The following is an 18,672-nucleotide window of genomic DNA, read 5'->3' as shown; positions in this document are numbered from 1 at the left end:
CTGACCAATCGAGCAGGCTGTCAAAATCAGGCCTGCGAGGGGGGAAGTTCCAGACAGAAGGGCTTCTCCTACCGCCTAGGGCTTTCTGGACAGCGCTACTGGAGATCAGTTACTTTTTTTTCTTTCTTTCTAAATAGCCGGCTGAATGCTCGTTTTCCAGTTCTGGCTGACTTGTTAGCTTCAGCCTGGCGGGGATGCCTGCCAGGTACCTGGCTCTGTGAGCACCACCCAAACTGGTCAGGCCAGTCTGCCCGTGGATGTTTCTGCCAGGACTTGCCCGCGCGTGCGTGTGTGTATGTGTGTATTAGAGACCCACCCTTCTCCCCAGAAACCCAGGTAGGTGGAAGGCAGCTGCGGGCACCAGCCTGGCAGTCAGGCCAGATGGGTGGAGTTGAATTAATCTAACCTGGAATTTCAACTTGGCCTGCACAACAGGTGAGGGGAAAAAACAACAGAGAGAACGGGCAGTTTGGCAACTTGGAAATATTCTTATGCCTTGCCCCTTGCCCCCTGCCTGGAAAATAGCCCGGGGTGACTTTTCAAAGTGTCTGCGTCTGGTTACAGGGCTCGGTCGCGCCATGACATCCTCCGAAGCTGTCCGAGCCCCTCCTGAACGCTGTCCTCCTAGGTTACCCTCCGCGACGCGCCCGTTCCCCCTCCTCTGGGAGGCAGGGCGGGGGTATCGGATTAGTCTTTGTTTTCGACGCGAAAGAGCCCAGCGCCGCGCGGGGGAGGCTCGCGATGGCAGGGCCCTGGGGTCCGCCAGGGCAGGGCGCTCGGCCGTGACCCCCACGCGGGTGCCCTGCAGCCGGCCAACGGCCTCTGTCCCCAGGCACCCCCTCCTTGCCCGCCAGGCTGACTCGGTACGCAAACGCGCGATGTCCCCCATTGTGCTGCCTTGGAATGAGCGAGTGGCAGCCGGGAAAAGGGTGGGAGGGTCAGTCATGTCCGCAGCTCAGGGTTCCCGAGGGCGCCGGGGCCGTCCCAGACCGCTCCGGCCCGCAGGGAGTGGCAGGAAGTGGGGACATCGGGGCCAGCTCGGCGAGGGCCTAGGCTGGGAGGTCCGCGTGCCCCACCCCGTGCGGCCCGCCTTGCCCGCTGGAGCTGCAGAAGCGCGGGAGGGTGGGGGCGGCCAGCCCGAAGGGGGAGGCCGGGGCCAGGGAGGGCCGACCGCGGGGGTGGGGAGGTTCTGCAGGTGCAAAGGCGCGGTGGTCGGACCGGGCCCTGCCCCCACCCGCTCGTGGGCCGCCGGCTCCGCACACCCCCTCTCCCTGGGAACTCCCCCCTCGCGCAGCCCCAGGCCCCGCGCAGGGGGCGGCGGCGGGGCCTGCGGGGCTCGATCGGGCCGCACGTGCGCGCCCTCCCGGGCGGGGGAGTCCCCGGGCGAGCACGTGCCGTGGCGCGCGGGGGGCGGGGAGTCCCGCGAACGCCTTCATTGCTGCTGCTGCTGCCGCCGCGGCCGCCGCTGCCTCTTCCTTCCTCCTGAGCCGTCCCCTCCTCGGCCTGGGCGGGGGGCTCCGCGCGCCGAGCTCAGCAGGGCCAGGCGCTCCAGGAGGCGGGCGCCCCAGGCGGCGGCGGCGGCGGCCGCGACGGTGGTGGCAGCGGCGCGGGCCGGGAAACTTTGCCCCTTTGTGCGCGCCGCCCCGGAGGCGGCGGGCAGGTCGGTGCAGTCGGTGCCTTTCCGGCTCCGGGGTGGGGGAGGGGCGGCGGGGAGGCATGGGGGGCCCGGCCCGGGGGGAGGGGACGGCCCGGGGGCCGGCGTGGGGGCCGCTACCTTGTTGCGGGGGATGGGGCGGGGGTGCTATGGGTCACAGTGTGGCGGAGCCGGGCGGGGGCGGCGGGGCGGGGCGGGGGCTGCAGAGCCGCCGGAGCCGAGCGGCCGAGGCCCCAGAACAAAGGAGCCCGAGCGGCGGCGCGCGCGCGGCCCGGCCCGAGCTGCAGCGCGCCCCCCTCCCCGCGTACCCTTGGCGGAGCGGCCAGCCCTCCCGGGTCTGGCTGGCGGGCGGGGGTCGCGGCCGTGCAGCCGGCACGCTCTACCCCGGGCGCGCCCCCCCTCCAGGCCGCTTCCGTGCTGGGGGCGCCCGGGCAGCCCCGCCGAGTGCAGCTCTCAGTAAACTTTATTTTGAAAGCTCTGCTCCCTTGGGGAGGCCCCAGCGACCTCCAGTGAGGGGTGTGTGTGGGAATTTGAGTGAAACTCTCCCAGGCTCGTGGGGGGTGGGGTAGAAGACAACTTTCTTGGAAATCACCTTGACCACCCCCTAAATTCGTCCAGGCTCTCTTAGCACCCCATTAGACCCTCGGCCTCCTCTTTCTGACAGGGAGTGGGTACTGGTGCGCCCTGCCAGGGGTTCTGGGCAGAACTTATTGAGCAAACCCCTTCTCGTCCCCTATTTTCTCTTTTCCCAGAAGCAGGAAGAGGTAACACGTGAAAGTTATCCCTGAGCCCCAGTGATCCGCTTCCCCTTTCTGTCTCTCTTTCAGGCAGCGCTGCCTTCTCCATCGTCCTGACCCAGGAGGAGATATATCGGGAGGAGAAACTCCTCACCCTGCCCTGCCCCCACCACACCCACCTGTTCACTTCATGCCTGGGTCCAGGGTGGGTGAGGGTGAAGAGTCCACCCAGCCAAGATGATCCCTTCTCTGGGGACTGCTGCTGATGTCCTCCCTCAGACCCTGGGTCCCAGCACGTGGGAGAGTGGTCCCCAACTGAGCCCTATCAGACTGCTGCAGAGGAGGTGAAGAGGGGTTGAGAAGAGGCGCCCATCTGGGAGACTGGAGCTACTTGCCTTCACCTTGTAGACTTTTGACTGTTTTAGGAGAGAAGGACCTGTTGGTGGCCTTTGTAGGCAGGCAGGAAGCTGGACTGTGGCTCCTCCCTGGCACCTATGCCCCCACTTCTGGCAGCATCATGAGCCAGTTTCAGGTGCCCCTGGCAGTCCAGCCGGACCTGCCAGGTCTTTATGAATTCCCTCAGGGCCAGGTGATGATAGGGGGCTTCCAGGGGCCTGGGCTCCCAATGGCTGCGAGTGAACCTCAACTCCGAGGGGGTGGAGATGGGCGAAAGAAACGGAAACGGTGTGGTACTTGTGAGCCCTGCCGGCGGCTGGAAAACTGTGGGGCTTGCACCAGCTGTACCAATCGCCGCACACACCAAATCTGCAAACTGCGCAAATGTGAGGTGCTGAAGAAAAAAGTGGGGCTTCTCAAGGAGGTAAGCTGGCCTGTGCTTGGCTACCCTGTCCCTTCCTTGAGGGTGCTGCATTTGCAGGGCTTTCTCTTAGAGACAGGTAAGCCCATCCTGGTCTTCTTGGTCCCACTTTGAGTGTTAACGGTCGTTGGAAGCTGGCTTGGGCTCCTGTGCCAAGCTGTCAATTTATAAGAAAGTAACTGGGTCGCAGAGGACTGAGTCAGCACTCATCTCTGAGTCTGCGTTTGTCACTGGACAGTGACATCGCAGCTTTATCTCTAAAAGTTTCTTGTCCTGCTCGAAGACTCAGATGTAGTTCAAGATCACACCGATGCTTGGGTGATATGGAGAGTGATGGTGTCAGGTAGGGGATGGAGGCTGATGGGTTTGGAAAGAAAAATTTGGAGTGACAAGTGGTTTTATGCTGCCCTGAAGGAGTGGGATAGTTTTTCCCATAAACTTTTTGGGTTCCATCATTTTTCTCAGAAAGATGGCAGGAGAGCCAGTTGGAACTGTTTGGGAATTTAATGAGAAACCCGGGATTTGGGTTCCCCTACTTAGTACTTCTTGAGGTCAAAGATTTATCTCTGTGTTTCAGGACCTGGCTCAGTTCCTTGGTGTGTCATAAGCGCTCAGATACTAATTGATTGAATGAATGACGATCTTTTAAGACACTGTCAACCCCAGGGAGGAGTACTCCCTTTACTCGGAGTAGCGGGGTTGTCGGAGGGAAGGAAGAATTGGGATGAGATCAAAGGAGGGAAATGGAGAGGCAGTGACCCTGCATTGGCCATCTTTCCCTTCCACGAGGTTGGTGGCAGCTGCGACAGCAGAGAGTTGGCAGAAGTAGGGACCAGTGAAGTTGAGCAGCTTGGGAGGCGCCGAGTAGCGGCTGAGGTTGCTCCAGGCAGCGGAACTAGCGCTGGACAGGGACTGAGGCCTGCGCTGTCCGAGGGGCTCCCGGCTCTGCCACTGATTTGTCCAGCGGCTCAGGCACCTCGGGCCCCCTCTCTGGGCCTATCTTCTCCCTGGGGAAGTGGAGGGGTTGTGCTTGATGGCCTTTGAAGCCCTTTCCAGCTGGGCTGTGAGCCGCTGTGCTTCTGAGCGCGAAGGCACCTGTGGCTTTGATGGGGAGCTGCTGGTGCTCAGGATTTTCCTGACCGCTGAGTGCAGAGCTGTGCGCAGACTTGGTGGGGTTGTGGTCCCACGGCTGGGAAGAGTGATTCAAGTGTTGGGGGTGGGGAAGTGGGTGTTGCTGGGATGTTTCTGCCCCTTTTCACCTTCTCGTGCACTCTCGATGGAAGCAGCATATCATAGTCCGGGGACCGCAGACTCGGTGTCCTGTTTTCCTAGTCTCTAGTTAAAGCAGACATCTGGATCGCATCTGCAGCTCCCGTCCCAACTCAGGAGACAGTGTCCAGCCCTGTGCAGGGGAGTTGGTGTCCTGCTGACCCCGTGCCCTGCGGATCATTTCTGAAAGGGGGTGGGGTCAGGGGTGAGTTTCACTCTTGGGTGTGCGATGAGCTGGTGTTTTGGGGTGAAGAGAACCTGCCAGTCTACTTTGTAAAGCTGGGTTCCTTTGCTTCCTTCCAGTGTTCACCCCTTTTTCCGCCCCGTTGTCTCCCTCCATTCCTCCCCTAAACAGACCTGAGGGGTGGGGTCTGAGCCTTCTAGGCTGGATGCTCCTAGAGCCAGTGGCCCTTGTGAACTGTGCTGAAGCTCTTCTTTCGGCAGCGATGAGGCATCAGTGAGAAGGGCTGGAGTGAGGCCCGGGTCCTGGCGTCCTGGTGTGTGAGCTGCCGGCCTGGGCTGCTGGCTGGTCATGGGGAAGACACCGGGGAGCTGGCTTGGCTGAGGCTTGGGGATAACCCTGCTGAGAGATGTCTGCATCCGTCAGCACCTTGATGTGGCCGGCTGCCCCTCCAGGCCCCCAGGGTCAGGGAACGTGTGGCTGGTGGCCTGTGGTATCCCAGGACAGAAGGGCCACACGCTGGCGGGGTGTAGACCAGTGCTGGCCCATGGCAGAGTCTCCCAGTTTCTGGAGAAACAATGGGAAGGGGACAATGGAGTGAGCTTTTTCTTAAAGCTAACTTTCTTTGACTTGAAGAGGAGTACTTTGTTTTAATAATATTGGTCCTTTCTACTTGATGTTTAAAATGTGCTTGCTTTTATGAAATGAAGGTGTCGATAGAAAGTGAATCGATTTTCTTTTTTAAAAGAACTCTTTCCTTGGCAAAATACAAAATGGTAATTAGTGCGTCTTCACAATGTTTCTTATTGGTCTGTGAAGGCTGAAAATGTGGGAACCACCACCCAGACTACACAGCATTTAATGGAAGCAGCTCTGGCAGAGCTGGCACGCCTAGAGGCTCTGCCTGAATGAAGGAGCCCCGAAGCCAGCCCACCATTTACCAGACCCTGAGGGGACTGCCATTAGATCTGAGTAGCAGAGGGAACATGTTCCAGGCTTGGGGAAGTTGGGAAAGGAAGAGACATTCCTGACATCTGAGTTTCCTTTGGTTTGGGGTCAGGAACAGACCTTTAGAATTTGGTCCTGACTATTCAGCTGGTACAAGAGAGAGCATCCCAGGCGTCTCTTGGGAATCAGACCATCTTCTTGCATCCCTGCTCCCTGGTATTTCCTCTTCTGGGCACCCTTTCCCTACTTCCATCCTGTCTCCACCTCCCCCAGCTTCCTTTGGGGCTTCCTCGAAGCTGTCTGCTGCTGACAGCTGCTTTGTGTCATCCTGTAAGCGGGTGAATGTTATCTTGGGCTTCCCATCCTCCTCCCCTGCTCCTCACTCTTTTCTCAGTGGGCGGAGGGCGGTGGTGGTGCTGCAGAGCCCCTCTACTCAGATGAGAAGTTTTCAGCATTTTAAGACTAGAGACAGCTCCAGGGCGGGCCCTCCTACCAGAGGCAGGTGACTACTTCTGTGGGTCCTCAAGTGCAGTAACATGCCTGAAGGGGTTCATCCTGTCCTGTGGTCTTCCTTCTTAGTTCCAGGAAGGATTTAGATCCTGGGCTGATGATGCCTGGGGCTGTTCGACCTCCACATTCTTTTTACCTGAGTGGTGGCTTGTAGCACAACATGGCTGATTAGAAAAGTCCGATTTGGAAGGTGTGAAGACTCAGTGACCTAGGAACCCGAAGTAAGCCCTGTGCCGCTCAGTCTCCTGAGCATTGGGTTTCTCATTTGTCACTTGGGGTGACCCTTTGTTTGCAGGGTTGTTGGGAGAATGAATTGAGCAGAAGTATACGTAAGTCTGGCACACAGGTAATCTGTATGGTGACAGAACACTCCTCGGACATCCAGAAAAGAATTCATCTTTACGCATAAACAGTTGTGTGTTAGTGAGTCTCTGGGTTGTCATAGTAAAGATGCAGTTCAAATTGCATGTTTATCTCAGGATATCCTCTAAGGTGCTCATAGAAGAATTGTGGGGCAAGGCAGAGGGAGGGAGGCGTTTGCAGCCTCTCTCTGCTGGGGGAGGAGGTGGACACCAGGAGCGAAGAGCTGCTGTGTCCCTGGGCCTGACCGAAACGTTGCTCGTGGGTGACGGAAGCAGACACCTGGTAGGGAGGGTAGGAGAAAAAACCCTTTTTGGAAAAAAACCAAACACTGTATAGGAAAATGTATGCATAAGGGTAGAAGCATGGCTGAGAATGTTATCAGAGAAAATAAAAAGAAGTGAGAATACATACGGTGTGAAACACTGTGTGACCCTCAGCCAAGTGGATTTAGTGGCTGAAACAGCTCTCCATGCCACTTTTGAGACAAGATACCTTGGAATGGGAGCTATCTCAACAATATCAGAACACCTGATGGATTCTTGCCTCGCCTTCTGGTAGGTCTGTCTTCTTAAAGACTGAGCCTGTACGGAGGGATCCTTTCAGGCTGGATCGGTTCCCACCAACAAAGAGAGGATTGATGAATGAAGTAGAAGTGTTGAGTTCTTTAGAGAAAGGGACGCATGTCGGCCATTTGTGAGGCCAGAGAGAAGGTTGGGCAAGGAGAGCTGTTCACCATAGACTTGAGATGGTTGTTTTTTTTTAAATGCAAACAGTTTTTAACCCCATGGCCACAGACTAAAAGGGAAGTTAGCTGGAGGGATAGGATTGCTCTTTAAAAAGGAAACGCTGACAGAACAGTCCTTAGTGGTGCCCTAAGGAGGAAGGTGGAAGGCGCAGGGAAGAACTGAACCATCTGTGTGGCTGTATGGCTGCTGTCTAGTGAGTACAGATGGTAAAAGACCACCCTCCTTCCGTGGAAATGGGGTGCATGATGCTAAAGGCAGAGTCAAGAGCGGTCTGACCTCTTAAGAGGAGCGTCAGAAGTCCAGTGGCCAGAATGTGCTGAGGCTGGTGGAAAATACCCAAGACAATAAAAGCCTTTTATATACTCCCAGCAAGAGTGAAAAGGAAGGGGTAGGCTTACAACTTCTGGGAGCTTAGCTAATGACACAGAGAGAGCTGCCATTGGGTCCCTGTCTGGTTGGGAGGTATAAATGGGGAGGGACCACTGCGTGCGTGATTAGGGAAGAAGAGCCAGCCAGCTGCCCTACCTGAGTCAGTCATTAGCTCCCTACTGGCCACCTTCACATATGCTTGTGGAAGGACAGCTTTACAAATTGTGATGGTTGAAAAGGGCCAAAAGATCAGAGACAGTCAAAAAGTCCAATTTTTCAAAGAGATTTTGAAAATTATAAATGCATAAGTTTGACGTCAATTTTTGACAGTTCTAGAGCAGATTGTTTAAAAGGTGGTTGTGAGGCTTGAGAAAATCAAGTGGTGAGGTTTGGGGGTCCCTGCGGTTCTTCACAAAGCAGCCCAGTCAGATGCACAGATCTGGATTTCTGCACCTAAATGATGGTATCTCCTTGGATAGAATAGAGGGCCAGTTTTTTATTTAAAGTCATCCTGAAGAGATGACACTGGTAAAACTGTGCTGTGCAATTTTTTTTATCAACTATGTGGATCAGGGATCCCACCTCCAGGGATTCTGGTTTAATTGGTCCTGGTGGACCCAGTCGGGCTGGGGCTCCCCAAGTGTATATAATGTGTAGGTTGAGGGGAAGTCCTCTGATGCTGCTGAGAGATGAGGTGGTGGGCACCTGCTTGTACTCCTCTACTGCACATGGCTCACCTGAGCCTTGGGGCACCTGAATGGTTCACGCCCAGACCCCCACCTTCTTAATCAGGGGGCCAGCAGTGTTGGCATCACCTGAGAGCTTATTAGAAATGCAGACTCTCGGGCCCCACGTCAGACCTAGTGAGTCAGAATCTGCGCTTTGACCAGACTCCCAGATGATTTGTACGTGTGAGGAGCTGGGGACTGGGTGGAGGCAGAGGGGCATGGAGAACAGGACAGAAGGAAGTCTTGATCGACAGGGAAAAGAACTGCAGTTGCCAACAAGGGCAAGGAAGATGACCAATCCATATCTTTACTATAGGCTGGGGAGACAAGAACCTCTTGAGATTGATTCCAGGTTTATACTTGTTCTTCTCGAGTCCATTTTCTGCTAGTCTAGTGAGTTATCAATGAAAGCCTTTAGGAACCGCTGTGTGTGCTGCCACTAGTCAGGAAAGGGCTGTCAGGCGTGTGCGGCTCAGCCCCGACTCGGGGTGTTGTAGCCCCCTGAGAGAGCAGCAGCAGCCGATGGGCGTGAAGAGGAAGGGTGCTTCCGTAGAATCTTGGTTCTCCTGGAAGGGCCTAGAGGCTTATGCAGGTGAAGGCATGTGTGCCCTCTTCGTAAGATGTAGGTAGGGAGGATCTACCTACACCCATCTGTGGATGGGTGGGGTGCTGGTGGTGGTGCAGGTATTTAGTTGAATGATAGAACGAGGGGTTGAGGAGATTGGGGCAGTCTGGAATCATGGGCTCCACCCAAACTTGATGGAATTTAATCAGAGTAAATCCAAAGTCTGATACTTCTTTAAAAAAATAGAAGAAATAAATGCACAAGTAAGGAACCCTGCCTTCCTCGTGGGTCGGAAGAGCTGAAACTCTAAAAGGGATGTTGAAACGCCTATATTGAAGAGATCTGTCAGAGTGGTCACGTGAGGGACAATTGAAGGAAACAGGCTTGTTCAGCTTGGAACTGGGTAGGGAAACGCAGCTAAGGCACATCTTGTATGGGAGGGGGAGTCACTTCTGTCCTGGAGAGAGTAGCATGCAGAACATTTGTTAGGGGGTGGGAGTTATAAGCAGGTAGACTGAACCTGTGTGAGCAAAAGAACTGTAACATCTGCAGCTGTTCCAAGACGTAAGAGCCGGCGCTAAGAGGTGGTGCGTTTCCTGTGTGTGTGTGTGTGTGTCAGGGTGGAGGGTGGGTGCTGACTGACTGGCAGGGATCTTAAGGGGACAGCTTCTGTCGGGTGGGGGCGTCCACATTTGGCGTCTCTGGCTAAGATGAAGTAAAGTATAATATCAAATCTGTTTTTACAGATTTGAGAAACACCTTTAGGCTGTGAAGTTTTTGTTATGTTCTAGACAATCTTATACAGAGATCTAATGTCAGACCTGGTTTGGAATAGAATCTGTGAACTTTCTGAAAACTTCAGCCGAATGTTGTGTGAATGTGTAGGGTTATCTTTTTTTATCAGGGGAGAGCATCCATGGTTTTCAGGAGATTCTCATGAATATTCATGACCTCTCAAATTTAAGAAGCATATTCTACCTGTCCGGTATGGTACCTATTAGCCACATGTGGCTACTTACATTTAAATTAAAGTTAAATAAAATTAAAGTCAGTAACTCAGCCACACAAGTGTCTTTCAAGTGCTTAGTAGCTGCGTGTGGCCAGCGGCTTTTGTACTGGACAGCGAAGGCGTAGAACATTTCCATCATCGTGGCAAGTTGTCTGGGACGTGGAGCTGCCCTGCGTGGTCTCTGAAGCTTTGCCCAGACCTCTTTCTGGGTTGGGGAAATGGCTGTCTGGGTTAGCTGCGCTCAGAAGGATATTTTGGGCTAGGACCCCTGTCTTCACCGGAAGGTAAGTGGTGAGGGCTCTGAAAGGGACAGTGCTTTCCTGGGCTCATTGCTTCTCTTTGTGGGCATGGCCATGCTTTCATTGTCTGCTATGGGGAAAGAAGAACAGAGGAATGAAGTATGGCTGTCCGCCCCAAGGCTCTCTATGAAGCGCCCCAAGTCCATTGTCACCTCTCTACTGCGGGCCTCTTGTTCTAGAAGGCAGCGAGACGACTGGGTGAGTTGGAAGACCACGATAGGGGTCTTAGGAGTCGTCACTAATTCTGCACTCGCCTGCCCATCACTCCTTTACAGCTCCCTTGTGGACTGAGGATGGGAAGCTCAGGAAGGAACTGCCTCCCTTTCTTGAGCCCTGATGCCGTCTGGCTGGCTGTATTGGGGAGGTGGCCCCTGCCTGAGAGTCTGCAGGGTGAGGCTGGGGGAACACCTGGAGTGGACACACCCCTCTGTGGCCTGGTCTCCTCATTTACATAAGAAATCCGATAACCTAAGTTTTTATTAGTCACTGAGGGAGGGAAAAAAGAAAGCCTCAGCTCAGTGTGGGGTGATTGGCTGGCCTTCAGGTGACCGCAGGTCTGACAGTTGCTTGCTGGCTCGCTTCAGGTCGCACAAGCTCTGTTCCTGCCCTGCTGGCTCTGACCTGTACAAGTTCCAGCTCCCTCGTGCCCCACTTTCCCACACCCAGCCAGAGAGTTTGTGGACAGAATAACGTACCTTCCACCACTGGCAAAACAGCAGTTCTCAATTCTCCAAATGGAAGGGGAGTTGCATTGGGTAGAGTCATTTGGAGGAATTTGCCAGCCTGCACGTGCCGCATAGCGTCCCACCCTCCTAACTATGGCCAGGAAGCCTCAGGAAGGGGTATGGAAATGCTGGGTCCAAAACCAGTAACAAAGTCCTGGACTAAAGTTTTGTTCCACTTCTAAGCCATTCTTGGGAGAAGCACATTGGGTAACTCTCGTTTCATTTTTTTTTTTGTCTGTCTTACTTTTTATTAATTGCTCTGCCTTCTAAGGGTAAGCTCTGGGTGTCCTAGTTCTCTCGCTGTGCCGGGCATGACCCCGGAGAGAGAGAAAGGGCCAATCTCGCTGTGAGGGCTAGGTCCCGTCTGGAGCCAGTGGGAGGAGAGGAGCTGGTGCGAGGACGGAGGAGAGAGACACCTTCCTGGAGCATTTCCTCGGCCCCACCACCTCCAGTGTCCCCTGGGCCGGGGGAGGGCAGCTCTCTCTCTGGTGTTGCTTCAGTTTCCGGAGGCAGGACGTCATCGGCGTTGGCTTGTAGACCCGCAGTGTGCTGCCTTCCCAGCCTCGTTCAGCACCTCTCGCTGGGACTGGCTGTGTGTGAGGCGGGACTAGCTTTGTGCAGGCGGTGCGGAGCCTGAGCTGTGGGCAAAGACGAGGTAGTGTGTACTCTGTCCTAATGAGCTCACAGTCTGTGGAAGGAGACGAGCCTGGAAACAAATAATTACAGTGCAGTCTGCTAGGACTACAAGGGAGGGATGCCTTGAGGGCAGAGACCTGCATTAGTCACCTTTGGGCCCCGAGAGCCCAGCGGGAAAGGGAAGGGACGTGTTTTGAGAATTTCAGCGTAGCGATATGTGAAGGATGAGGAACGTTCTTTCGGAAGGAAGAAGGCATCTCCTCTGTGCCAGAGGCGTGTAGAGATGCTGCTCAAGTGCTCTGGCTGGTGGCAGGGGTGTGGAAGGACACACACAGGCTGCAGAGGGCCACATGCCACTGGTCCTGGCTCCACCAGGGGGGAGGTAAGACTCTCTGTGTGAATTCCTCTTGGAAGTCTCCTGCGAGGCTGACCCCAGGTTTCTAAACCAGTCAGTGTTCCTGTGTCCCACCTTTTCCACAACCTCTTAAGGTCCTGTGTTACTTGCTTGGGTCCTGGAACATTTGGTGGACCCAGGCTGTTGAATGTGGGACGCGGAGACCCTGCTGAGGTTCGTAGACTATAAGACTCACACGTATCCCGAGGGCACGCGGGGTGTGGGACGTGGGTAGAGCCGCCTCTGCTCCCCGTCAGCAGGGGGGGCCCGGGTGCATGCTGTTTGTGGGTACTGAAACGTGCAGGCAGAGTTACTGGCCGCCTCTGACTGTTTTCCCACGGACATTGCTGGGGGCCTGGGATCAGTCTGCTTCTGCTGTATCTCGTGGAGGAGTACCTTTTCTTCTGTTGCTGCTGCTCCTCCTACCCGCCCTTCTCCCGCCCCTCCCTGAGATTGCTGTTGACACAGACTTCTACTGCCAAAGCTAATTGTGAGGCCTGATCAGTGAATGAAGGCAAAGGCAGTTCCCATGACAACCGCAAAGAGTTTCAAATGTAGGGGATGATGTGTGTGATGGGCTGCAATTACTTGGGTGGAAATTGATGCGTGGACACCGGGGACTTCAAACATAGGCTCTGAAGGTGGAGGGGGTGTTGGGTTTCTTTGGCAGGATCCTTTGTGCGATGGAGAAGGAAGGGAAGGAGGTCACAGGCTTCCCCCACAGGCGAGTCCAAGTGCCTTCAGTGTGTGGAATGTTGGGCAAAACCCCACAGGGGCTTTGGAAAGGCACGACTCCAGCCACTCTGGTTAGAGAGGCAGGACACCCAGAAAGACAAATAGCAAGAACCGAGTGTCAAGTGAGAAATATTACAAGTGCTGTTGGCTGGCAGAAGACCATGGTAACACGAGAAGTCTTCCTGGAGGAAGTGGGCTTGAACTGAGCTTTGAAGTAAAGCTTTGTGGGAAGTGACCTCATGCAGGACACAGCCATGGCCAGGGAGGAGAAGTCTGTCTACCTGCTGCCAACTCGAGAAGAGGTAGGTTGGTATGAAAATCAGAGAGCTACACAGAACAGCAGTGGCTGTATAGCTGCAAGTGAGGGGTTAGCAAGAGCCCTGCTCAGTCATTTTCTAGCTGTGTGACCTTGGGCAGGGTGCTTAGCCTCTCTGTATCCTAATTTCTCCATCTGTAGAATGGGTGTGAATGATTGTTGTTTCACTGGTGTGTTTTGGGGGTTAACTAAGACATGGGCATTTTACTCCCAGTGTGGGGCCTGACCTGGGGTTGGTGCTTGGTCCATATCTAGAGGTGTCCCCATCCCTCAGTCTTTTTATATCTTTGTGGGTTCTGGCCTGTGGATATCTGTGTTTCTGAGGTTCTCGGTATAGGGGTATTTTGTGTGTTCTGAGAATGAATGAATCCATTCACTTCTCCCTTGTAGGGAGGGCTGTGGCCCCACTCCACCCTGTTGGGAGTGTAGTGGGGACTGGGGGTCATGACGGAAGGTGCATAGGGATTCTCAGCCTCCATGTGGAGGGGTCCCAACGACCTCTGGTTGGTCACTGTGAAATCCCAAAGGTAGGAAGAGGGGCAGATAGGGATTAGACGGAGCTGGGTGTGGGGTGTAGAGAGTGTCTGCTGTGGTAGAGTGGCCCCAGCACCCATCTTTGTGACTCCATGGAGCCCTGGCATTCCAGCTGCCTCAGAAAAGGGCAGGAGGCCAGCGTGGGGCAGAGATGGGAACAGGGGGACGGCCTCAGGGACCACAGGTTCCTTTAGGTTATGTGCATGGGGCTGGGCCGGGAACTGTGGTTGCAGTAGGACAGAGTTAGCACTGTGGGGGTGGGTGAAGCAGGAAGTCAGGGTGGCTTCTGCAGGCTGGTGAGCACATGGGCTGGGCTGAGCAAGGCTGGGACTCAGCTCCAGTTCAGCTGTGGCAGGTCCTGCCCTCCCAGGGGAGCAGATGACCCTTCGATCCTTGGAGGCTTCAGAGAGTAGGCCGACGACGGGGAGAGTGGCCTCTGTATCTCAGCACCCAACCCCCTGCATGTGTAGAAACTCAGCTCAGCACATTCCAGCTCTGTGCAGAGGCTAGTAAAGTAGGGATGACAAGGCCCCTGCCCACGTGGGGAAGATCTCCTTGTAAATAAATAACTGCACTTGGTAGTGACGGGTGCTCTGGAAGAGGCCCTGGGAGAAGGAGGTGATGCTCAGAAGAACTCGATGAGCTGGAAAGCGGCAGAGGGAGGTAACCAACCACTGGATCCAGCATTTTGCTTTTCACCAAGTGGGGGAGAGGAGGGGATCCCGGCAAGGATCAGCATCCAGAAGTCTCGAAGGCATGAAAAATGATACTATTCTCAGACCCATAGCTTAAAGGGAAGTGGGTGGGGTCAGGTGACCCCATCCCTCTTTGCATTTCGCTGAGGTTGATGGGGGGGGGGTTGGTTAGAGAACTGGGGGGAGAAAGGCCTAGATTGGAATTCTAGCCCACCACTCACCAGTTGTGTGTTGGGTGGACCAGTAATCAACATCTATCTCTAAGTCCCTTTCTCCGTAAGCGACAAGGTTGTGTGTGGAGTAATTCAAATGCGATGCTTCTACGGAGTGGTTGGCTGGCACGGAGCCTGGTACAGAGCAGGGGCTTGATAAACGGTGGCAGCCTCAGCGGCAACAGTATGAATTATTACCGTCCAGGCAGCAGACTGTGTGTGGCGTGGGTGGGTGGGGCCCGGGTTTTAGGAACCAGAATGAAGGAGAGATTTCTCTTGGTCTGGCCAAGGTGAGAGCTAAGAGGTGCAGAAGCCCAGTTTCCTGTCTTGAGCCATGGCTCAGGACACTGCTCCTTGCCCTGCCTGTCACCTGCCCTGGGGAGGAGCCCAGCAGTGCTGCTCTTTGTCCCCAGGGGTGACGAAGGTGTGGGCCTCCGTGCCTCTTGGAGTCTCCCCACCAGAGGCAAGCTTTGCTGTCTCTCCTAAAGCATCTCATCCATCTGAGTACCGCCTTGGGGCCCGGCAGCAATTGGGCATCTGTGGTGTGGCAGGTAGCCGAGCACATCACCGAAACAGGGCTGTCACACATCCTGACAAGCCTTGAGTCACTTCTCTCTGGCCTCAGCTTCTTCATCTGAGACGAGAAGTAGCACAAAATGAGCATTCCCGGAAACAGAGGGTGATGGTAGCCAGCAGCACCTACAGTGTGCAGGGATGTGCTGCATTTCTCCACAGAATCTTCACATGTGTATGAGGTCGCTGCTCTGTGTAGTTCCACTCTACAGATGAGCAGAGTGAGGCTAAGAGAGGTAAGGTGTCACCACCAGGGCCCTGCAGCTAGGTAGTGCTGGATCCAGGAGAGGAACCAGGTATGTGAGGACTTGAGTCTGTGGCGGTCCCCTTCCTGGGAGGTGGAGGCTCTCAGAAAGGGGATGGGGTGGAGCAGGACGTGCCCACAGATGCCAGGAATTAAATATAGGAGTGGAGTGCAGGGCCTTCCTCACCCCATTCTGTTCTTCTCCTGCCCTCAGCCTCCTGGGCATTGCAGCTTTCAAAGGCTTAGAGTTTGGGAACGCAGGCCAGAGCTCTTGGGGTCTGGGCCCACCTCCCTTCCTCAGCCTTGTCCCCCCACCGGGCGTGGCAAGCCCTGAGGCCTGTGGGGGCTGCCTTTGTGGCCCTTCAGAGAAGGCATCAAAGAGTGGGGTGGGGGTGGGGGAGGCTATGTAGATGGGGTGGGGTATGTTCAGGCAGGGGGATGAGGGAGTCTAGGGTGAGGTGCGGGTGTTTGTATGCGTGGGGAGGACCAGACTGGCTTGGTGAGGCTTTGAGCCACAGGCCGTGTGGGCTTCAAGCAGAAGTCTATTTTCTGAGGTGGGCGCTGAAAGGGGCGGGGGAAGGGGGTTTAGGGGGGAGCAGTACTGCACAGGGTTTCCAACCTGATCTTTAGAGCCAGGCAGACTTGGAGTCCCAGCTCTGCTGTTTTCTAGCTGTGTCACCTTGGGTAAGTTACTTTACTTGTCTTGCCTTCTTTCCTCATCTGCAAAATGGGGTAAAGGTTGGCACTGCCACGGCTTTTTTTTTTTTTTTCTCCTTCAAAGATTGCAGGGGCTATTGCACCTCCTGCTTTTATCACAGCCTGGCACTGGGTGAGGCAGTCAGTGGCCCGGTGTGCTGGGGTTAGACAGTAGTGGGAGGGGGAATCCCACCAATGTCTGCTCGTCCCCAGGCGTGGCCTGTCATCTGACCCTGGAGATGCAGAGGATGCCTCCGGAATTACCTAGGGTCACCTCCTCGGAGGAGGCGGGGTGCCCGGGATCCTCGGCCTGCCCGGGAGCGGCCGGACCTGGGCACCAGCCAGCGCGGCTCCGAGGCACCCTCCGCGGTGCCCCCGCCTCCCGGCTGGGCAGGTCCAGCTCCCCGGCGGCCCTGCCCCCGCCCGGCCGGCCGCGGGGATTGGCTGGGGAGCGTACCGCCCCCTCCACACCAGCCTCGCCGGCGGCGGGGAGGGGAGCCAAGCCGGCAGCTGGCCGCCTCCTCTGCAGTGCCTCCCTCCGTGCGCTCCGGCGGGGATAATGGGAGGCCCGCCGGCCCATGCACCAGAGGAGGCCGGCCGAGGTAGAGCGGGCAGGGCGGGGAAGGACAGGCGGCCGGACGCAGGAGGAGGGGCAATGGCCTCCTCGATCTCGGGCGGGTGGAAAAAGGAGAAATGAAAATAAAAACACACGGGAAGGCGAATGAGCTCCTTCACTGAGCGTCTGGGCGGCAGCTGGAGTGAGGAAGATGGTCCTTGCTGTCCTTTCTTTCCGAGGCCCCATCCCTCCCACCCTCCCGCGTCCCCTGCAGCGGTGTTAGGGGCGCAGCAGAAGGACTTTGCTTCTTTCCTGCTGTCAGCCTGGCTCATCAGTCTTTCTGGCTTCTTTTGCAGGTGGAAATAAAGGCTGGTGAAGGAGCTGTGCCGTGGGGACAAGGAGCCGCTGTCAAGGTACCTTGTGTGTGTGTGTGTGTGTGTGTGTGTGTGTGTGTGTGTGTGTGGTGGGGGTGAAGTGTTTGACTGGATTGGATAAAAATAAAGGGTCTCCTCGGGTGATCCTTTAATCTCCCACTGTGTGTGTGTAGCAGCAGCTGAGGGGGAGGGGCGGCGGGGGTGTGGGCGGCCAATGAATTCTCAGGCCTGTGTGGGTTTTGTTTGGATTCTTTTTGCTTTCTCAGCTGGATGGTTTGGGTGCAGTTGGGATTGGGTTTGTTGAACTGTGTGTTTTTTTTGGTTTTTTTTTTTTTAAGACATGCAACCCACTCCCCACCCTTGCCTCTGGAAATGAGAAATGTCCCTGGCACTGTTGGTTTACATCCAATCTGCAGAAATCCCCGGGTGGGGGGGGTAAAGGGGGGAGGGGGAGCTGCACTCCTGAGTCTGAAGCTGATAGGGTGTCATTAGTCATGCTGCTGTCACCATGGAGATGGCTGAAGAGGAGAGGAGGTGGTGGGGGTGAGGATATTTTGGGTAGGGTGGGGGCTGATGCAACATCATGACTGGGAATCTGGTGGGTGGCTGCTGTTACTCTGAATCTTGGTGTCTGGGGGACTGGGAAGGGAATGTTACCAGGTGAGTGGGAAGTAGAGAAGCGGGCGCTGAGCGGCTTCATGTGGCTGTCTGAGGGCCAGGCTGGGGGATTTGGGGCAGGGTAGGGTCTGTACGGTATCAGCCATTACTGGGAAACACACACACACACACACACACACACACACACACACACACACACAGTTCCTCGCAGGTTGACAAGGAGCAGGATCAGTAGGTTTCCTTGGGCTTTGCCCCTGTTTTCAGGTCTGAGGACCCGCGGTGAGTTTGGGATTACTCAGCAGTATCTTCTGCTTGCCCAGGGCGGAGAAAATAGAGTGGGAGGCAGCTCGATGTGGCTGCCTCTCAAGTCCAGAGCAGAGAGGCTGGAGAAAGAGTGGGGACAGGTGAGCAGGGAGAGGACCGAATGGGCTTTTCCTACGAAGGAGGGAGCCCCTTTCAGCCTCTGCCTCAGCCCCATCTGCCCCTTGGGCAGCCGGAACCTGTGGGGAGCTGGGGGAATCTGGTTGCTTGGGTAGCAGGTGGGTGAGCTGCTCTTGTCCCCAGACGCTCCTCCCTGGAAATCCTCCTCCTGCTTCCTGGGAAAGCTGTGGGAAGCTCTGTGGAGGTGCTGGAAGTGGCACCCTGCCAGCTCACTGCCTGGGTGGGGATGCTGGCAGGGAGGGGCACTGCTTCCCCACGTGGGATGGGGGCTCCTGGGTGAGGCTGCAGGGTGGATCAGAAGCCAGGGTGGTTCTTTGGCTTCCTCCCAAGGAACTTCAGGGAAGGAAGTGCTTGGGGGAGGGCAAGAATTTTGCTTCTGAGCAGCTTCTGGGGGAAGGAGAAGAGCCAGGTGGCATTGGCTCCCCTGGGGAGCTGGGTATGCCTTAGTGAGGCTGGAAAGAGTGGGTGATCACCTGGGAAGAGACCGTGGGAGGCCCCTGAGGCAAGCAGAGGGTGGTTGATACTGGCAGTTCTGTGGGTGGGAAGGAGAGCTGTGAGCTCACTCTATGCTCTTCGCTGAGCAGAAACCCCAGGTTCCACCTCCGCTTCCTCCCCTGGCCTCCCACTGCTGACTGGGGAGCTATAATCACCGCGTGTGCTGTTGAGGGCTGTGGGCACAGAGATCGTGGCGTGCACCTGTTCTGTCCCCCACCCTGGGGAAAGCAGGA

General features: G+C 55.9%; 1 protein-coding gene across 2 annotated transcripts in view; it reads left to right on the top strand.

The window, feature by feature from the left end:
* Positions 1-2,532: 2,532 nt before the first annotated feature.
* The window catches only part of TET3 (tet methylcytosine dioxygenase 3), a 109,972-nt gene continuing 93,832 nt past the window's right edge, over positions 2,533-18,672 (top strand). The window contains exons 1-2 of one of the 2 annotated variants that reach the window (XM_081068187.1): positions 2,533-3,211; positions 16,868-16,924. In XM_081068187.1, the coding sequence (XP_080924313.1) occupies positions 2,909-3,211; positions 16,868-16,924 (360 nt within the window). In that variant the 5' untranslated portion in view covers positions 2,533-2,908. Of the gene's footprint in view, positions 3,212-16,490; positions 16,558-16,867; positions 16,925-18,672 lie in introns of those variants that run through there. The other variant, XM_081068188.1, reaches the window with a different exon arrangement.

Source organism: Rhinolophus hipposideros (assembly GCF_964194185.1).
Source record: "Rhinolophus hipposideros genome assembly, chromosome: 12".
NCBI classification, from domain to species: Eukaryota; Metazoa; Chordata; class Mammalia; order Chiroptera; family Rhinolophidae; genus Rhinolophus; species Rhinolophus hipposideros.
Note: the sequence above shows the minus strand (reverse complement) of the source record. Positions and strands in the feature narration are given on the sequence as shown.